Source organism: Schistocerca gregaria, chromosome 10 (assembly GCF_023897955.1).
Source record: "Schistocerca gregaria isolate iqSchGreg1 chromosome 10, iqSchGreg1.2, whole genome shotgun sequence".
Taxonomy (NCBI): Eukaryota; Metazoa; Arthropoda; class Insecta; order Orthoptera; family Acrididae; genus Schistocerca; species Schistocerca gregaria.
The window spans coordinates 147,344,298-147,364,093 of NC_064929.1; the positions used below are offsets into that span (position 1 = coordinate 147,344,298).

Consider the following 19,796-nt stretch of genomic DNA (forward strand, 5'->3'; position numbering starts at 1 on the left):
CATTAACTCATTTTTAAAGTAATCAGAAGTTTGCAGCAGTTTTATACAAGGGAGCTCGATTCTTTAAGGGGAGGTTTATTATCTTTTGGTTCAAAAAATCATTTTTTTTAAATTACTTTTTTGGATCCACAAAAGTGTTTAGAATCCATCCCTGAAACGGTTTTTCCGAATATGAAAGGAAAATGTTTGTTATTCGCGGTTGACCACAAAAATGCACCTGCCTCAAATCGGCCTTTTTCACGCACCAGCTTTTCCCTTCAGAGGCCGAGTTATTGTACCGGTGCTTGGGAGGAAACACACAAAATTCAAATGAAAGTTTGAACGCGTATGTTTGGAAGTTATCCCTCAAGCATTTGCATTCTGGTGCGAAGACTGTGGAGATTGAGACTTTCCTGGCAGTGAGCAGCTTCAACGAAGGGTATTCAGCAGTTCTGAAGACCATGACAATGATGGACGTCACCCTGGGACTCTATTCGACGCAGTTCGCCAAGCACTCGGGCGACCACCGGATTGAAGAGGTCGAAAACCGCTTGTCACCGGCCGTACGAGAGGCTCTGGAGCAGCGCAAGATGGCCCAGATCGAGCAGAACGCCCTCTGTGAGGAAAAGGAAGGACTAGTTTATGGACCCGGAACAGCAGATTGAACGTACGTTGCACAATATTGCATTTACATATTGTAAAATCTTCAAACGCGTTTTTCTCGAAATGACTTTTTATCGCGCTGTATGGTAACTTCAAATCTACTGAACCGATTGGCATGATTCTTGTTTCTACGAAGCTAACTAAATTGTCTAGGATTCGTATCACTTTTATTCCTATACATCAACTATAACTGTTTTTACTTGGCCGACGAAGTCGAAAAATCGATGAAAAAAACCGTATTTTTTCAAATGGCCGCCATTTTGTTTCCTATGATCCAAATAACTTAAGCGAGGTACAACTCCTAAGGAATCTTATATACTTCGCTAACGTCAACTCAATTTTGATTTCAGACGAGCCGGTTGACCTGTGACATACCGCTCGTAGAGGTCTACACCGAAATTTTGTTTAGTTCCGAAGCACTTCTGCCTTTGGTATTCGACATTTCCGGTAGAAAAAATTCCAGTTTGCAGAGGAAATATCAATAAACATTTTGACCAAATTTGCCATTGATATCTGTAACACATCCCGAGAAAACAAATCTCAATGAACATGCTTTTTTCGGACCAAAGATAGTAAACCTCCCCTTAAAGAATCGGGTTTAGTCGTACAAATAGGTTCACGAATAAGTACTGCAAACGGTCTTCGCGCTGGAGGGAAAATGCACGCGCAACCAAGGATGCATAAGTTATGTTCACCATTTTCATTTCTGTCGCTATCTATTCAATTTTCTCATTAACTTTTGCAGAACGAAATTAAGGAAGCGTGAAATATTGAAATGTGAGAGCAGAAGATTGCTCATCAGCGAAACATAAATGGAAAGTCTAATAGGGAACATGTTACTGTTGCTCTGCTGCTGTTATGTTCGTAATTCTGAATTATTAGTTTGATGCAAGCCTCTACGGTAATCAAATCTGTGCATCCTCCCCTGATCTATGTGTAGCTACCGCAACCTGCAAAAATTTGACCCTGTGAATTGTAGTCCCTCTACAACTTTTACCTGCCATACTTCCATCTATTACTAAACAAATAGTTCTGTGATTCCTCAGGGTGTATTCTTTCATCCTGTCCGTTTTATAAGGCAGGTTGTGCCACAAATATCTTTTCACTACAGCTTCATATTACGTATTCGATCTGACCACCTAATTTTCAGTTTTATTCTGTAGTATGACATTTTCATCTTCCACGTTTCAGTTCCGTACAAAGCTACATTTCAAACAAATACGTTCAGAAAATAGTTTCTGATACTTAAATTTACGTTATGTGTTAGCAAAATTTCCTTTTTCAGAAACGCATTGCCTGCTGTTTCGATTCGTGGTTTCGTACCTTGCCAACTATCAATTATTCTGATGCCTTAATAGTTAAATTCATCTTTTAGTGTCTTGTTTCCTAATATAATTCCCTCACCATCACCTCATTTGATTCGACTATACTATGAACTCTGTTTGTGTTTGTTGACGCTGGTCTCTTGTCAGAATAGTATGCATTCAGTTTTACAGTTCTCCCAAGTCCTTCGCCGACTCTGGCACCATTATAGTGCCCTAGGTAAACATCAGATTTCTTATTTCTTCTCCCTTAAAATTAAATTAGCTTTCTTAATTTCTTCTTGGTTTTCTTTACTACTTTACTGAATATCAGCGTAGTATGTCTCATTCCTTCCCCAATACACTGCTTCCTTATCGTAGGCCGGCCGCGGTGGTCTCGCGGTTCTAGGCGTGCAGTCCGGAACCGTGCGACTGCTACGGTCGCAGGTTCGAATCCTGCCTCGGGCATGGATGTGTGTGATGTCCTTAGGTTGGTTAGGTTTAAGTAGTTCTAAGTTCTAGGGGACTGATGACCACAGCAGTTGAGTCCCATAGTGCTCAGAGCCTTATCGTATCTCTATAGTCTCGTAACTGCAGTCTGGTTTCTACAGAATTTGAACATAACTTTTCGCTCCCCGTATTTTTTTTTCCTTGTCGTCTTCATGATTTTACAGACTGTGTTCCAATCAACACTGTCAGTAGCATGATAAATGGTTACCATAGGCACAGGAACTGACAAAAAAAGCATGGTATTTTTAAGATGTTTACGCAGAAATAGCATTGTTCGTAAACGTAGTGTGACAAACTAAGGTATGATAGAGGAAAAGAGTAAGGTTTACACTCACCTGCTCCACCCACAAGTTCGTCGTCATTATCTGGTTCTTCAGATTCTGCAACAAACAAAACAGCAGCGTTAGAAGGAAGCACACCCTGGCAGGAAAGTAAAAAAAGTCATGTGCAGTGTTTCGACAAAGTGATACGAGTCCCTACGAAAAATAGTCCGATACCAGATTTTGGTCTCTAAGTTATCTGTGAAGTACTGCTGCAAAACATCTTCCGAAGCATTGTAGGTAACAGGTTCGTCTGGGAACTTCGTGATGGAGGCAGTAGGATAGTTGTCGTGGCCGTACTAGTGTAGTTCTATTTTCCCATGGATCGCAAGGACATTGGACATGCCGTGATTTTACAGTATAAGAATCTTATATCAATATATTATAAGTGCGAAAGTAACTCTGCGTGTTCTACCTTCTTGACTAAACCACCTACCGAGCGAGGTGATGCAGTGGTTAGCACACACTGGACTCGCATTCGGGAGGACGACGGTTCAATCAGGCGTCCGGCCATCCTGATTTAGGTTTACCGTGATTTCCCTAAATCTCTCCAGGCAAATGTCGGGATGGTTCCTTTGAAAGGGCACGGCCGACGTCCTTCCTCATCCTTTCCGAGACCGATGACCTCGCTGTTTGGTCTCTTCCCCTACACAACGCCGGCCGCGGTGGTCTCGCGGTTGTAGGCGCGCAGTCCGGAACTGTGCGACTGCTACGGTCGCAGGTTCGAATCCTGCCTCGGGCATGGATGTGTGTGATGTCCTTAGGTTAGTTAGGTTTGAGTATTTCTCCGTTCTAGGGGTCTGATGACCACAGCAGTTGAGTCCCATAGTGCTCAGAGCTATTTGAACCATTTGAACCCTACACAACCCCAACCCCCCACTAAACCACCTGAACCAATTTTAATGAAATTCAGTATGGGGATAGCTTGAATGCCGAGCAAGAACATAGGCTACTTCAGAAAGTGTATGGCAGAACATATGTGATGATTTCAAGAATATAAAGGAAAATAAGGAACAATAATTCTTTTTTCGAGAAAGCTACACTCCTGGAAATTGAAATAAGAACACCGTGAATTCATTGTCCCAGGAAGGGGAAACTTTATTGACACATTCCTGAGGTCAGATACATCACATGATCACACTGACAGAACCACAGGCACATAGGCACAGGCAACAGAGCATGCACAATGTCGGCACTAGTACAGTGTATATCCACCTTTCGCAGCAATGCAGGCTGCTATTCTCCCATGGAGACGATCGTAGAGATGCTGGATGTAGTCCTGTGGAACGGCTTGCCATGCCATTTCCACCTGGCGCCTCAGTTGGACCAGCGTTCGTGCTGGACGTGCAGACCGCGTGAGACGACGCTTCATCCAGTCCCAAACATGCTCAATGGGGGACAGATCCGGAGATCTTGCTGGCCAGGGTAGTTGACTTACACCTTCTAGAGCACGTTAGGTGGCACGGGATACATGCGGACGTGCATTGTCCTGTTGGAACAGCAAGTTCCCTTGCCGGTCTAGGAATGGTAGAACGATGGGTTCGATGACGATTTGGATGTGCCGTGCACTATTCAGTGTCCCCTCGACGATCACCAGAGATGTACGGCCAGTGTAGAAGATCGCTCCCCACACCATGATGCCGGGTGTTGGCCCTGTGTGCCTCGGTCGTATGGAGTCCTGATTGTGGCGCTCACCTGTACGGCGCCAAACACGCATACCACCATCATTGGCACCAAGGCAGAAGCAACTCTCATCGCTGAAGACGACACGTCTCCATTCGTCCCTCCATTCACGCCTGCCGCGACACCACTGGAGGCGAGCTGCACGATGTTGGGGCGTGAGCGAAAGACGGCCTAACGGTGTGCGGGACCGTAGCCCAGCTTCATGGAGACGGTTGCGAATGGTCCTCGCCGATACCCCAGGAGCAACAGTGTCCCTAATTTGCTGGGAAGTGGCGGTGCGGTCCCCTACGGCACTGCGTAGGATCCTACGGTCTTGGCGTGCATCCGTGCGTCGCTGCGGTCCGGTCCCAGGTCGACGGGCACATGCACCTTCCGCCGACCACTGGCGACAACATCGATGTACTGTGGAGACCTCACGCCCCACGTGTTGAGCAATTCGGCGGTACGTCCACCCGGCCTCCCACATGCCCACTATACGCCCTCGCTCAAAGTCCGTCAACTGCACATACGGTTCACGTCCACGCTGTCGCGGCATGCTACCAGTGTTAAAGACTGCGATGGAGCTTCGTATGCCACGGCAAACTGGCTGACACTGACGGCGGCGGTGCACAAATGCTGCGCAGCTAGCGCCATTCGACGGCCAACGCCGCGGTTCCTGGTGTGTCCGCTGTGCCGTGCGTGTGATCATTGCTTGTACAGCCCTCTCGCAGTGTCCGGAGCAAGTATGGTGGGTCTGACACACCGGTGTCAATGTGTTCTTTTTTCCATTTCCAGGAGTGTATTTCCTTTTTGACTTTAGACTTTTATTATGTTTGTGAAAATCCTGTTATTGTTTGATATGTCCTACGCATTACGATTCAGTGTAATTAATTCAGTGTTTATATGGGGGTGAGTCAAATGAAAACCTTAAATTTGTAGTAACAAATATAAATTTCGCGCCTTTATCCTGAAAGTTGGTAAGCGTGCTACAAACAGCGTGCAAATTGGCCTGTAGGTGGCAGCACAGTGCAGATGCACAACCATCGCAGTATAAAGATGGCCGCCCCACTTGCGATTTGCACTAGTGAAGAACAGCGGTCTGTTATTCGGTTTTTGCGTAGTGAAGGTGTGAAACCTATTTAAATTCATCGACGAATGAAGGTTCAGTACGGCGATGCATGTTTGTCACAGCAGAAAGTCTACGAATGGAGTAGGAAGTTGGCAAATGGGGTGACTTCAGTGGGAGATGCTCCTCGTCCAGGTCAGGCAAACGAGCTGTGACTCCACAGAACATAGCAGCAGTCGAAGCCATAGCGAATGAAAACCACCGAGTTACACTGAATGACATTGCAGCATGTTTACAGATTAGTCATGGGTAGCTCACCACAGTGTACATGATGTGCTCCAGTTTCACAAACTGTCTGCAAGATGGGTGCCAAGGCAGCTGACTCCTGAATTGGGAGAACCACGTGTTGATGCTTGTGAAGAATTTCTTCGGCGCTTTGAACGAGAAGGTGATGGCTTCCTTGCAAGAATCGTTACTGGGGACGAAACCTGGGTTCACTTCCACCAACCGGAAATGCCATTCCTCATCACCAAAACCAAAGATGTTTCGAACAGAACCATCAGCAGGGAAGGTTATACTGACTCTCTTTTGGGACGAAAAAGGCGTCATTTTGGAGCATTACATGCCTAGAGTGACCACTGTCACCAGTGCATCATACACAGATCTCCTAAAAAATCATCTGCGGCCTGCAATCAAATCAGAGCGACGTGGATTGCTGTCAGCAGGTGTCCTTTTGCACCATGCAAAGCAAGGCTCCACACTGCCTGTACAACAGTTGCAACAATCTCAGACATGGATTTTGAGTGCCTTCCTCATCCACTATACTCACCAGACCTTGCCCCAAGTGATTTACATATATCTGGACGACTCAAAGACGCACTGGGGAGAAAGAAGTTCCGTTCTGATGAAGAGGAACGCCACGCGGTGCACGAGTGGTTGCGCGGACTACCAACAGAATTTATTTCTAAAGGGATTTATGCATTTTTAAGCGCTAGAGGACTTGCATTGTGCGTAGGGGAGATTATGTTGAAAAGTGATACAGCTTTGTACCGCTTCTGCACAATAAATAATATTTAACACAATATTTAAGATTTTCATTTGACTCAACCTCGTACAATCCTTAAAGTGTTTATCCATATCTCATTCACGCCCGATGCGTGTTAGGCCCTGAGCGTCATGCGGACCTTACAGCTGCTGAAACTCTTGAAGGTTCGCAACGATGGTGTCATTAAAATGGTGTACTGCAGAATGGCGTCATGGATTTACATGCAGAAAGAGGTAGGCTTTTAGAGAGGCTGAACGACACGATATGTGAGCGTATTCGCTGGTGACGGGAAAACACCTGAGGGCAGATGATGACGTAGCACGTACAAATATCATTAGAGCTGTGGTACACCGAGCTAGAAATTGCTTGTTTTCTTTCTTCATCGTGTTAGTATGTTTGTTACTCCCTCACGGTGAAGCGGTTGTACAGATTTGGATGAACTTTGGAATGAAGACAAATGGGTCAAATGGCTCTCAGCACTATGGGACTAAACATCTGAGGTCATCAGTCCCCTAGAGCTTAGAACTACTTAAAACCTAACTAACCTAAAGACTTCACACACATCCATGCAAGAGGCAGGGCTCGAACCTGCGACCGTAGCAGCGGCGCGGTTCCAGACTGAAGCGCCTAGAACCGCTCGGTCACCGCGGCCGGCGGAATGAAGACAGTCTATAGCCTGAATTACCACATAGACTGCCTTTTATTTCGAAGAAAATCATGTTTCCGTGGGATGATCAACGTGACTACTGCTGCCGTGGTATCTGTAACGCGACTAAGGAGTCATTCATGTTCATTAAAAGAATGAATTAAGTTTACAGTTGAAATTAGTTCTTAACTGTTTTGACAATTAGAAAAGTACGTATATAAATGTAGATGGGTAGAAAGATTCCTGCAGGGTAAAATCATCACTAGACGCCATAACAATGTAACATGTGCACACGAAAAATATTCCGCAGGCGTAGAGTATTTGGGATGTGTACTGGATGGTGATACTATAGGGATTTTTATGAGAAGACGTTCACTTCTTAAAAGGGGCACCAAATCCAGAATTCTGAAGATAGAGCAATGAAATTTTGTACCCTGCTTTACATGAAACTAACGCATATGCCATTAAGTTCCTTGGATTATGAGTATTTACCTTTTTTACACGGAATTCAAAAAAATTATTTAAAAAACGTGTGTACGTTTTCTCTGAAAGTATTCAAGAGATGTCTACAAAAGTTTCTCTGTTTGATCCCTTAGCTTACAGCAAGGTTTTCTCATGAAGTTTTTTTGAATATACCGAATTGGAGATTTTAATATATTATTTTAATTATAATTCTTTAACATAAAATTCATGCAAAATTCCACGCATTTTGCCCAATATCTCAATTTAAACTCAGAGTTTCTACTCTTGAGAAAACATTAATTGGTTTTATAGAAGTAAGTGTACAAAATTCCATAATTGTAGACTTCGGAAAAGGTAAATACACTTTAAGAAAAAATATTGTTCATGAAATGAAATTTAAAATTCAACTCTAGTTTTTTATTATATTTCTCTCCAGAAGGCCAAAGATTTGTACTCGAGCTTCTCTTTGCCTTCCAGGCTTCTCTTCTGGTTTCTTGTTTTCTGCCTTCTTCTCTTTACCAGGTCTTCACCTGACGTTTCAGCTGCAGAGAGGCTCTGTAAATCAGTTTTTTTCTGAAGATTTCTTGAGCGAAATTTCCTATTTTACAGTCTATTTTCTCTGATACCTTTATCCTCCTTACGTACCCATCATTAAATGCAAGAACTGCATTGTAAATTGGAACTGTGACAGCTGGAGCAGATGAAATTCGGTAGCAGAATGCAATACAGGAGTAGCTTCTTCATAAACCAGGATAGACTGATGGAGTACGTCGAAAACGTTCAAAGGAGGGCAGCACGTTTTGTATTATCGCGAAATATGGGAGAGAGTGTCACAGAAATGATACAGGACTTTGGCTGGACATCATTAAAATGAAGGAGTTTTCCTTGCGACTGGATCTTCTCTCGAAATTCCCATCACCAGCTTTCTCCTTCGAATGCGCAAATATTTTTTTGACACCGACCTACATAGGGAGAAACGATCACCATGATACAATAAGAGAAATCAGAGCTCGTACGGAAAGATATGGGTGTTCATTCTTTCCGCGCGCTATACGAGATGGGAATAATAAAGAATTGTGAAGGTGGTTCGATGAACCCTCTGCCAGCCACTTAAATGTGATTTGCAGAGTATCGTTGTAGATGTAGATAAACGAAGCAGGTAGTTTGTTACTATTTCTAAGATACAGAAGAGAGCCACAGGTGATCTATAAAATGAAAGAATATGTATCACAGTTTTCTATATGCGTACCATGAACGTTTGCTTGAAAGTAATCCAAGAAATCGTTGTTCATGGAGTTAGTATTGAAGCGTAGCTTCCAAAAATGGGCTTGGCAGGAAGGTCATGTCACACACAATTATTTTTCAGGCACTTTGATTGTACTCCCATCATTGAAACTTTGCGAACTTATTGCCCCTGAGTTCTACTAATATATAAAATACAAACAGAAAATTAACATTTTCGGTCAATGTTAAGAACGGCGCCCCTTAAACTCTGACTTCGAATTTTTTTATGTTGATTTCGTCTGCTTCTGGTGTCTCGATAGTTCAGAAGAATTAACGTTGAAATTGAGTTGTTAGGGACAAGAATACTGTCAGATTCTCCCATCGTCTCAAAATCTGATTTTTTTTTTTTTCGATGTTGCATGGTTCGCTGGGTCGCAACTATCTCGCACCTCGGCAACACCAGGAGAAAACTTTTCTGATGGCGCAAACGCGGGGGTTGTGAGCTTTGGCAATAATATGTCTTTGTAAATAACAGTTTATGAGCGAGTAAGACCGTGGGGTGCAGCTAGCAAAATAAAATAAAAATAAACGTGGTCCGTCTACGGCGATTTTCAATGTACACTACTGGACGTTAAAATTACTTCACCACGAAAATGACGTCCTACAGACGCGAAATATAACTGTCAGGAAGAAGAAGAAGTGATATACAAATGATTAGCTTCTCAGAGCATTCACACATGTTTGGCGCCGGTGGCGACACCTGCAACGTGCTGACATGAGCAAAGTTTCGAACCGATTTCTCATACAATAACAGCTGTTGACCGGCGTTGCCTGGTGAAACGTTGTTGTGATGCCTCGTGTAAGGAGGAGAAATTAGTACCATCACGTTTCCGACTTTGATAAAGGTCAGATTGTAGCCTATCGCGATTGCGGTTAAAAGTATCGCTACATTGCTGCTCGCGTTGATCGGGATCCAATGACTGTTAGCAGAATATGGAATCGGTGTGTTCAGGAGGGTAATACGGAACGCCGTGCTGGATCCCAACGTCTTCGTATCACTAGCAGTCGAGATGACAGGGATCTTATCCGCATGGCTGTAACGGATCGTGCAGCCACGTCTCTATCCCTGAGTCAAACAGGGGGACGTTTGCAAGACAACAACCATCTACACGAACAGTTCGGCGACGTTTGCAGCGGCATGGACTATCAGCTCGGAGAACATGGTTCCGGTTACCCTTGACGCTGCATCACAGACAGGAGCGCCTGCGATGGTGTACTCAACGACGAACCTTGGTGCAAGAATGGCGAAACCTCATTTTTTTTCGGATGAATCCACTTTGAACAGTGGACGTTACATTTCAGATGTGTTACGACCCATGTCTCTACCCTTCATTTGATCCCTGCGAAACCCTATATTCCAGCCGGATAATGCACGACCGCATGTTCCAGGTCCTATACAGGCCTTTCTGGATTCAGAAAAAGTTCGACTGCTGCCCTGGGCAGCATATTCTCCAGATCTCTCACCAATTGAAAACGTATGGTCGATGGTGGCCGAGCAACTGGCTCGTCACAATACGCCAGTCACTACTTTTTATGAACTGTGGCATCGTGTTGGAGCTACCGATACTATTTATTTCAACTCAAGCCACATGTGGTCTACACCTATAATAGTAATTTCGAAGGATTGGAGATCGTCTCTCAGGAAGGCGTCAAGTGAATTTTTATCTGCTATTTTGAATAGATATATTTCTCGATTATTTTTGGAGGATTAGGGGATTAAAATACTCAATTTCGCTGTGACAATCCGGTGGCCACTAATCCGTGTATAGCTTTTGATGGTCGTTATTGACTCAGGATTATTTGTTACTAAGAAGTGACGTGCCTTTACTATAGACTACGGGCCATTAAAATTGCTACAGCAAGAAGAACTGCACATGATAAACGGGTATTCATTGGACAAATATATTATTCTAGAACTGACATTAGATTACATTTGCACGCAATTTGGGTGCATAGATCCTGAGAAATCAGTACCCACAACAACCACCTCTGGCCTTAATAACGGCCTTGATACGCCTGGGCATTTAGTGGGCGTGTACAGCCATAGCTGCCCATGCAGCTTCAACACGATACCCTAGTTCATCAAGAGTAGTGACTGGTGTATTGTGACGAGCCAGTTGCTCGGCCACCATTGATCAGACTTTTTCAGTTGGTGAGAGGTCTGGAGAATGTGCTGGCCAGAGAACCAGTCGAACGTTTTCTATGTCCAGAAAGGCCCGTACAGGACCTGCAACGTGCGGTCGTGCTTTGTCCTGCTGAAATGTAGGGTTTCGCAGGGATCGAATGAAGGCTAGAGCCACGGGTCGTAACACATCTGAAATGTAACGTCCACTGTTCAAGGTGCCGTCAGTGCGAACAAGAGGTGACCGAGACGTGTAAGAAATGGCACTCCATGCCATCACGCCTGGTGATACGCCAGTATGGCGATGACGAATACAGGTTTCCAATGTGCGTTCACCACGATGTCGCCAATCACGGATGCGACCATCACGATGCTGTAAACAGATCCTGGATTGGTCGGAAAAAATGACGTTTTGTCATTCGTGCACCCAGGTTCGTCGTTGAGTACACCATCGCAGGCGCTCCTGTCTGTGATGCAGCGTCAAGGGTAACCGGAACCATGTTCTCCGAGCTGATAGTCCATGGTGCTGCAAACGTCGTCGAACTGTTCGTGCAGGTGGTTGTTGTCTTGCAAACGTCCCCATCTGTTGACTCAGAGATCGAGACGTGGCTGCACGATCCGTTACAACCATGCGGATAAGATGCCTATCATCTCGACTGCTAGTGATACGAGGCCGTTGGTATCCAGCACGGCGTTCCGTATTACCCTCCTGAGCCCCCCCGATTCCATATTCTGCTAACAGTCATTGGATCTCGAGCAACGGGTGCACCAATGTCGCGATACGATAAACCGCAATCGCGATAGCCTACAATCCGACCTTCATCAATGTCGGAAACGTGATGGTACTCCATATCAGCGACCTCAGTAGTCATTAGACATCGTGAGAGAGCTCAATGGTGCCCTCGGCGGAAGTCACGGACTTCGAACGTGGCCAGGTGATTGGGTGTCACTTGTGTCATACGTCTGCACGCGAGATTTCCATTCTCCTAAACATCCTTAGGTCCACTGTTTCCGATGTGACAGTGAAGCGGAAACGTGAAGGGACACTTACAGCACAAAATCGTACATGTCGAACTCCTCTGTTGACTGACAGACACTGCTGACAGTTAAAGAGGGTCGTAATGCTTTAATAGGCAGACATCTATCCAGACCATCAAAATGGAATTCCCAGCTGCATCAGAATCCACTGCAAGTATTATGAAAGTTAGGCGGGAGGTGAGAAAACTTGGATTTCGTGGTCGAGCGGCTGCTCATAAGCCACACATCACGTCGGTAAATGGCAAACGACGCCTCGCTTAGTGTAACGAGCGTAAACATTGGACGATTGAACAGTGGAAATCCTTTGTGTGTAGTGACGACTCACGGTGCACAATGTGGCGATCGGATGGCAGGGAGTAGGCAAGGCCAATGCCCGGTGAACGTCATCTGCCAGCGTGTGTAATGCCAACAGTATAATCCGGAGGCGGTGGTGTTATGTTGTGGTCGTGTTTCTCATGGAGGGTGTAAGTAGACAGTTTAGGTTTTTATGTTGGTAACGCCACGTAGTGTTCTGTATGAAAATCGCTGACTGCGCTGTGTGCTTACTGTGACTGGTTGGACTCATTGTTGGAATATTTGCTAGTGTAGGGTTTCTTTCATTAAATACACATTTTTAAAGTTGTGGTATTCTTTTTGAATCACCCTGTATATATATACAGGGTGATACAACTTTAAAAATGTGTATTTAATGAAAGAAACATAATATAACCTTCTGTTATACATCGTTACGAAGAGTATTTAAAAAGCTTTTTTTCACTCAAAAACAAGTTCAGAGATGTTCAATATGGCCCCCTCCAGACACTCGAGCAATATCAACCCGATACTCCAACTCGTTCCACACTCTCTGTAGCATATCAGGCGTAACAGTTTGGATAGCTGCTGTTATTTCTCGTTTCAAATCATCAATGGTGGCTGGGAGAGGTGGCCGAAACACCATATCCTTAACATACCCCCATAAGAAAAAATCGCAGGGGGTAAGATCAGGGCTTCTTGGAGGCGAGTGATGAAGTGCTCTGTCACGGGCTGCCTGGCGGCCGATCCATCGCCTCGGGTAGTTGACGTTCAGGTAGTTATGGACAGATAAGTGCCAATGTGGTGGCGCTCCATCTTGCTGAAATAGGAATGGTTGTGCTTCTTGTTCGAGCTGAGGGAACAGCCAATTCTCTAACATTTCCAGATACTGTAGTCCAGTTACAGTAGCACCATCGAAGAAAAAGGGACCAAAAACTTTATTGGCTGAAATGGCACAGAAAACGTTCACCTTAGGCGAGTCACGTTCATACTGAGTTGTTTCCCGCGGATTCTCAGTGCCCCATATACAGACATTGTGACGGTTGACTTTCCTGTTAGTGTGGAAAGTTGCTTCATCACTAAACACAATCTTTGAAACGAAAGATTCATCTGTTTCCATTTGTGCAAGGATAAAATCACAGAAATCGATTCTTTTAATCTTATCAGCTGCAGACAGTGCTTGGACCAATTTCAGACGATAAGGTTTCATAACTAACCTTTTTCGTAGGACTCTCCATACAGTTGATTGTGGAAATTGCAGCTCTCTGCTAGCTCTGCGAGTCGATTTTCCTGGGCTGCGAACAAATGCTTGCTGGATGCGTGCTACATTTTCATCACTCGTTCTCGGCCGTCCAGAACTTTTCCCACCTATCAAGAGGCTTAACACCATACTTCGTTCGAAATGCACGCTGAACAACTGCCGTCAATTCACTTCTGCCGTACTCAATAACACAAAAAGCTTTCTGTTGAGCGGTCGCCATCTTAGCATCAACTGACGCTGGCGCCTAGTCAACAGCGCCTCAAACGAACAAATGTACAACTAAGTGAAACTTTATAGCTCCCTTATTTCGCCGACTGATAGTGCTTAGCTCTGCCTTTTGTCATTGCAGAGTTTTAAATTCGTAAAGTTGTGGTATTCTTTTTGAATCACACTATATATATATATATATACACTATATATATATATATATATATACGTACGTAAAGAATGACAGTGCTGGGAAAACTATTACGTGATTTGATTTTCAGACAACTGAGCAAAACTGACCGTACTCAGACAGTTCCCTCTTAACGTATTGTGATCATCATTAAACTGACACACACAATATTTTTAGTGCAACGCAACCTAACTTTCAATAATCCCTACAAAAGAATGCCCCCTGACTAAGAATAACCTATACCTTTCATGAATGGCTTACCTCACAAAAATCTTCGTTACTCAAATTACTGCAATACAGCGAGCGTCAGTGCTGGCAGCTAAATAAAAAACTACTGAAGGCACTAATTACTGATAGGCATAGTCAGCAAATGAAAGATTTTGATAGAGAACGAACAATGTATTTACCTTAATAATATTCAAAACTCATATATATATATATATATATATATATATATATATATATATATATATATATATGAGTTTTGAATATTATTAAGGTAAATACATTGTTCGTTCTCTATCAAAATCTTTCATTTGCTGACTATGCCTATCAGTAATTAGTGCCTTCAGTAGTTTTTTATTTAGCTGCCAGCACTGACGCTCGCTGTATTGCAGTAATTTGAGTAACGAAGATTTTTGTGAGGTAAGCCATTCATGAAAGGTATAGGTTATTCTTAGTCAGGGGGCATTCTTTTGTAGGGATTATTGAAAGTTAGGTTGCGTTGCACTAAAAATATTGTGTGTGTCAGTTTAATGATGATCACAATACGTTAAGAGGGAACTGTCTGAGTACGGTCAGTTTTGCTCAGTTGTCTGAAAATCAAATCACGTAATAGTTTTCCCAGCACTGTCATTCTTTACGTACAAAGGGGAAGTTTCAAGAGGACTTGCAGCCCTTGTTGTTTTGCGTTGCACCATCACAGCACAGGCCTACATTGATGTTTTGAGCACTTTCTTGCTTCCCACAGAAAAATTCGGGGATGGCGATTGCATCTTTGAACACGATCGAGCACCTTTTCATAATGCACGGCGTGTGGTGAAGTGGTTACACGACAACAACATCCCTGTAATGGACTGGCCTGCACAGAGTTCTTACCTTAAATCCTACAGTAAACCTTTGGGAAGTTATGGAATGCCGTCTACGTGCCAGGGTTCACCAACCGACATCGATACCTCTCCACAGGGCAGCACACCGTGAAGAACGGGCTATCATTCCCCGAGAAACCTTCCAGCACCTGATTGAAAGTATGCCTGCGAGAGTGGAAACTGTCATCAAGGCTAAGGGTGGTCCAACACCATACTGAATTCCAGCATTACCGATGGAGGGCGCCACGAAGTTTTAAGTCACTTTCAGCGAGGTGTCCGGATACTTTTGATTACATGGTGCAGCTGTTCACTTCATAGTAGCAAAATATGGGAGATAAATTAATCCGGTTTTAATTTTGGAAGTATGGATATCTTACAGGAATCGTAAGATGCAGTTTCTGAGCCATTGTATGTTACCTACTTAATCTTCTCAATGGAGAAAAGTCTTCCGAAGTAAGAATGATTTCAGGTGTGCCGCAGGGGAGTGGCGTAGGACCGTTTCTGTTCACACTATATATAAATGACCTTGTGGATAACATCGGAAGTTCACTGAGGCTTTTTGCGGATGATACTGTAGTATATCGACAGGTTGTAAGAATGGAAAAATGTATTGAAATGCAGGCGGACCTGCAACGAATTGACGTATGACGCAGCGAATTGCAATTGAATCTCGATGTAGACAAGTGTAATGTGCTGCGAATACATAGAAAGAAAGATCCTTTATCATTTAGCTACATTATAGTAGGTCAGTAACTGAAAGCAGTTAATTCCATAAATTATCGGGGAGTACGCATTAGGAGTGATTTAAAATGGAATGATCGTATAAAATTAATCGTCGGTAAAGCAGATGCCAGACAGATTCATTGGAAGAATCTTAAAGGAATGCACTCCGAAAACAAAGGAAGTAGTTTACAGTACACTTGTCCGCCCACTGCTTGAATACTGCTCAGCAGTGTGGGATCCGTACCAGACAGGGTTGATAGAAGAGAGAGAGAAGATCCAACGGAAAGCAGCGCGCTTCGTTACAGGATCATTCAGTAATAGCGAAAGTGTTACGGAGATGATGGATAAACTCCAGTGGAAGACTCTGCAGGAGAGACGCTCAGTAGCTCGGTACGGGCTTTTGTTAAAGTTTCGAGAACATACCTTCACCGAGGAGTCAAGCAGTATATTGATCCCTCCTTCGTATATCTCGCGAAGACACCATGAGGATAAAATCAGAGAGATTAGAGCCCACACAGAAGCGTACCGACAATCCTTCTTTCCACGAACAATACGAGATTGGAATAGAAGGGAGAAATGATAGAAGGAGTCAGGGTACTCTCCACCACACACCGTCAGGTGGCTTGCGGAGTGTAGATGTAGATGTCATGATCACTGGATTATCTTGTGTATAAGAAACAATGTAATTCACTTGATATTAATTTAGGATTAAGACTAAAGGGTTTGTTGGTAGGTGTCGCGATCGACTTTGCATCGATGATCGATGATCTTTCATGAAATTATGCGATCCATGCGTTTCGAAGGCAGTGTGACATACCTTTTGCATTTCTTTTATGTTTTCGTCTTCTTTAACGGCAAAGAGAAAAGTTGAAATGGTAGCCCATCATAGAACCTATGCCTATCGTCAGGTATTTTTGATTTTCAGTTGTTAAAAAAGAGAAGAGATTTTCTTGTACCAGTATGAGAAAGGGAGGATTCGCGCTCAGCTAGTGAAAGAGTGTGAAGCACGCCATTTTAATCGAGTAATTGTGGACCGCCATTTTGGGGTCTCTATGAATAAGTGAGGAGTTTGTATTTCATTTGTGCACCGTTTAGAAAAATACAGTATTGTTTTATTAACAGAAAGGTAGTGTGAGTTTATTTCAAATAGTATGATAATTACAACTGAAGACCACCTGTGTACTTTGGAAAATTACGAAGATCCGATAAGCTCGATGGGAACACGGTCAAGACTTCAAAGGTGAACACGGCGACCAAACGTAGCATTATAAAGAAGTTTTTGTTGTTGTTGTTGTTGTTGTTGTTGTTGTGGTCTTCAGTCCTGAGACTGGTTTGATGCAGCTCTCCATGCTACCCTATCCTGTGCAAGTTTCTTCATCTCGCAGTACCTTCTGCAACCTACATCCTTCTGAATCTGCTTAATGTAGGATAAGCAAAAATCGACAGCGGAGAAAGAAATTACTTCGCCCTGCAAAATAATATGAACTAATACGAACTTCATAATCAAAATATCCACGGGTGTACTGCCGGTCTATAGTGTCCAACGGGCACAATATTTCGGCGATCAAACATGTCGCCATCATCAGGTGAACTGACGGACTGAGCTCCTGTGAACGTGCCGGCACGGAGATCCGTACGCTATGGCTGCTCAGGGGGAACTGGGTTCGGTCGCGGCGGCGGCCGATTTAAATACCCTCCGCCCGCGGCGCGCTCCCTGCGCCGTCCGCGCCCCGCGCCACGGTAGCGCGGTGGAACAGATTGCGGCGGCGCCTGTGATGACGTCGGTGTGATGGCTCTGTCCGCCGTGGTCGTCAAAACTATGCGTTTGCTCGATTTACTCTTGATTAACCCAATCGCTGGTTCCCAAGCCTTGCTAAGATTATAGCCACAGTCACGGTTTATGAGGTCGTCATTGGTGCGAATTTCGATAGCCTCTCTAACAACGCTGTCCCAGTATCTCGACGTCTGTACCAGAATCCTCGTGCGGTCATACTCCATAGCGTGATTTTCCGACAAACAATGTTCAGCGACCGCCGACTTGCTCGGATACATCAGTCGAGTGTGCCTCTGGTGTTCACGGCATCGATCCTCGACGGTACGCATCGTCTGACCAATATACGACTTGCCACATTGACACGGAATCTGGTACACGCCTGCCTTCCTCAAACCGAGGTCATCTTTGGCGCTCCCCACCAGTGCACGAGTTTTATTCGGAGGACAAAACACAGTTCCGACCCGGTGTTTCTTCAGAATGCGGGCGATTTTCCCCGAGAGTGCGCCTGTGTATGGAATAAATGCAGTGCCTACCTCCTCCCTCGTGACTTCATCCATCTCAACAGGTTGTGCTGCAGTGGTTGGGCGGAGAGCACGTTGGATCTGCCATTCTTTCGAAACACAGTTCTCAGATGTTCCAATTCCTGGGGTAGACTCACTGTGTCAGAGATAGCGCGCGCCCTATGTACTAGAGTTTTAAGTACCCCATTCCTCTGTGAAGGGTGGTGGCAGCTGTCTGCGTGCAAATACAGATCAGTGTCTGTTGTCTTTCGATACACCCCTTGACCTAGGGTGCCGTCAGCCCTTCTCCTGACCAAGACGTCAAGGAAAGGTAATTTACCCTCCGTTTCAGTCTCCATAGTGAATTTAATGTTGGGGTGTATGGAGTTTAGATGTGTAAGGAAGTCAAGGAGTTTGTCCATACCATGTGGCCAGATGACGAACGTGTCGTCCACGTAACGGAAAAAGCAAGTAGGTTTCCATTCGGATGACGACAGGGCTTCCTCCTCAAAGTTCTCCATGTACAAATTCGCTACCACCGGTGACAGTGAGCTACCCATGGCGACTCCCTCCGTTTGTTCGTAGTATTCTCCATTAAAAAGAAAATACGTGGAAGTCAAGACATGCCTAAAAAGTTCAGTGGTATTCTCGTCAAACCTCTGACCAATCAACTCTAGCGACTCTCGGAGGGGTACCCTCGTAAACAAGGAAACGACGTCAAAACTCACCATGATATCTGACTCATCCAACCTGAAGCTATCATGGCGTTTAACAAAATCCACGGAATTACGGATGTGATGAGGGCATTTACCCACATAAGGACTTAATATTCCCGTCAGGTATTTGGCCAACAAATATGTAGGTGCCCTGATGTTGCTGACAATGGGGCGTAATGGTACCCCCTCTTTGTGAACCTTCGGGAGTCCATATAGTCTAAGCGGTACCGGACCTTGGGGTAACAATTTCTTAGCGTCACCCTCCGGTAAATCTGCGTCCTTGAGAAGAACCCTCGTCTTGTTCTCCACCTTCTTTGTAGGGTCAACGCTGATCTTCCGGTAGTAATCGTCATTTAGCAGGCTCTGCATCTTATCAGTGTAGTCCTTACGGGAGACAACAACTGTAGCATTGCCTTTGTCAGCCGGTAAGACAACAATTTCAGAGCGTTCCCTCAGATCACGAATGGCCGCCCTCTCTTTACTGCTGATATTTGACTTCATCGGCTTGGATTTCGTCAACGCACGACAAGTTTCACGACGTATTTCCTCGGCTGATTCTGGCGGAAGTCGAGCTGCAACCTGTTCAACAGCACTAACAATTTCTGCGACCGGAGTGAACTTGGGGGTGGGAGCGAAGTTGAGACCTTTCTGCAAAACTGAGACCGCATCATCACTCAACACCATGCCACTCAAATTGATGACAGTCTTGCACCGAACCTGCAGAGATGGTTTGTCAAGGAGACGTGAGAACTTAGCTGCTTGACGTCCCGTGGCCTTCTTATGGGCGGAATCAGCTGACACCCAGGTGACACCATAAATCCAATCCCAGGAAAAAGAAGTGAACTTAGTAGCCAGTTGCAAATGTAATTTGAGTAATTCCTATGAGATAAACTCAAGGCTCCGGCGGGTGAATTGCACTCTCTCACGTATCAATGCGAGGCTGGCTCG

The 19,796-nt window shown here is 44.6% G+C and overlaps 1 protein-coding gene across 3 annotated transcripts in view; it reads right to left on the bottom strand.

The window, feature by feature from the left end:
* The window catches only part of LOC126293524 (acetylcholine receptor subunit alpha-like), a 597,900-nt gene that overhangs the window by 356,660 nt on the left and 221,444 nt on the right, over positions 1 to 19,796 (bottom strand). For all 3 annotated transcript variants that reach the window (XM_049986782.1, XM_049986784.1, XM_049986783.1), the window contains exon 2: positions 2,789 to 2,833. In XM_049986782.1, coding sequence (XP_049842739.1) covers positions 2,789 to 2,833 — 45 coding nt within the window. The remainder of the gene's footprint in view (positions 1 to 2,788; positions 2,834 to 19,796) is intronic.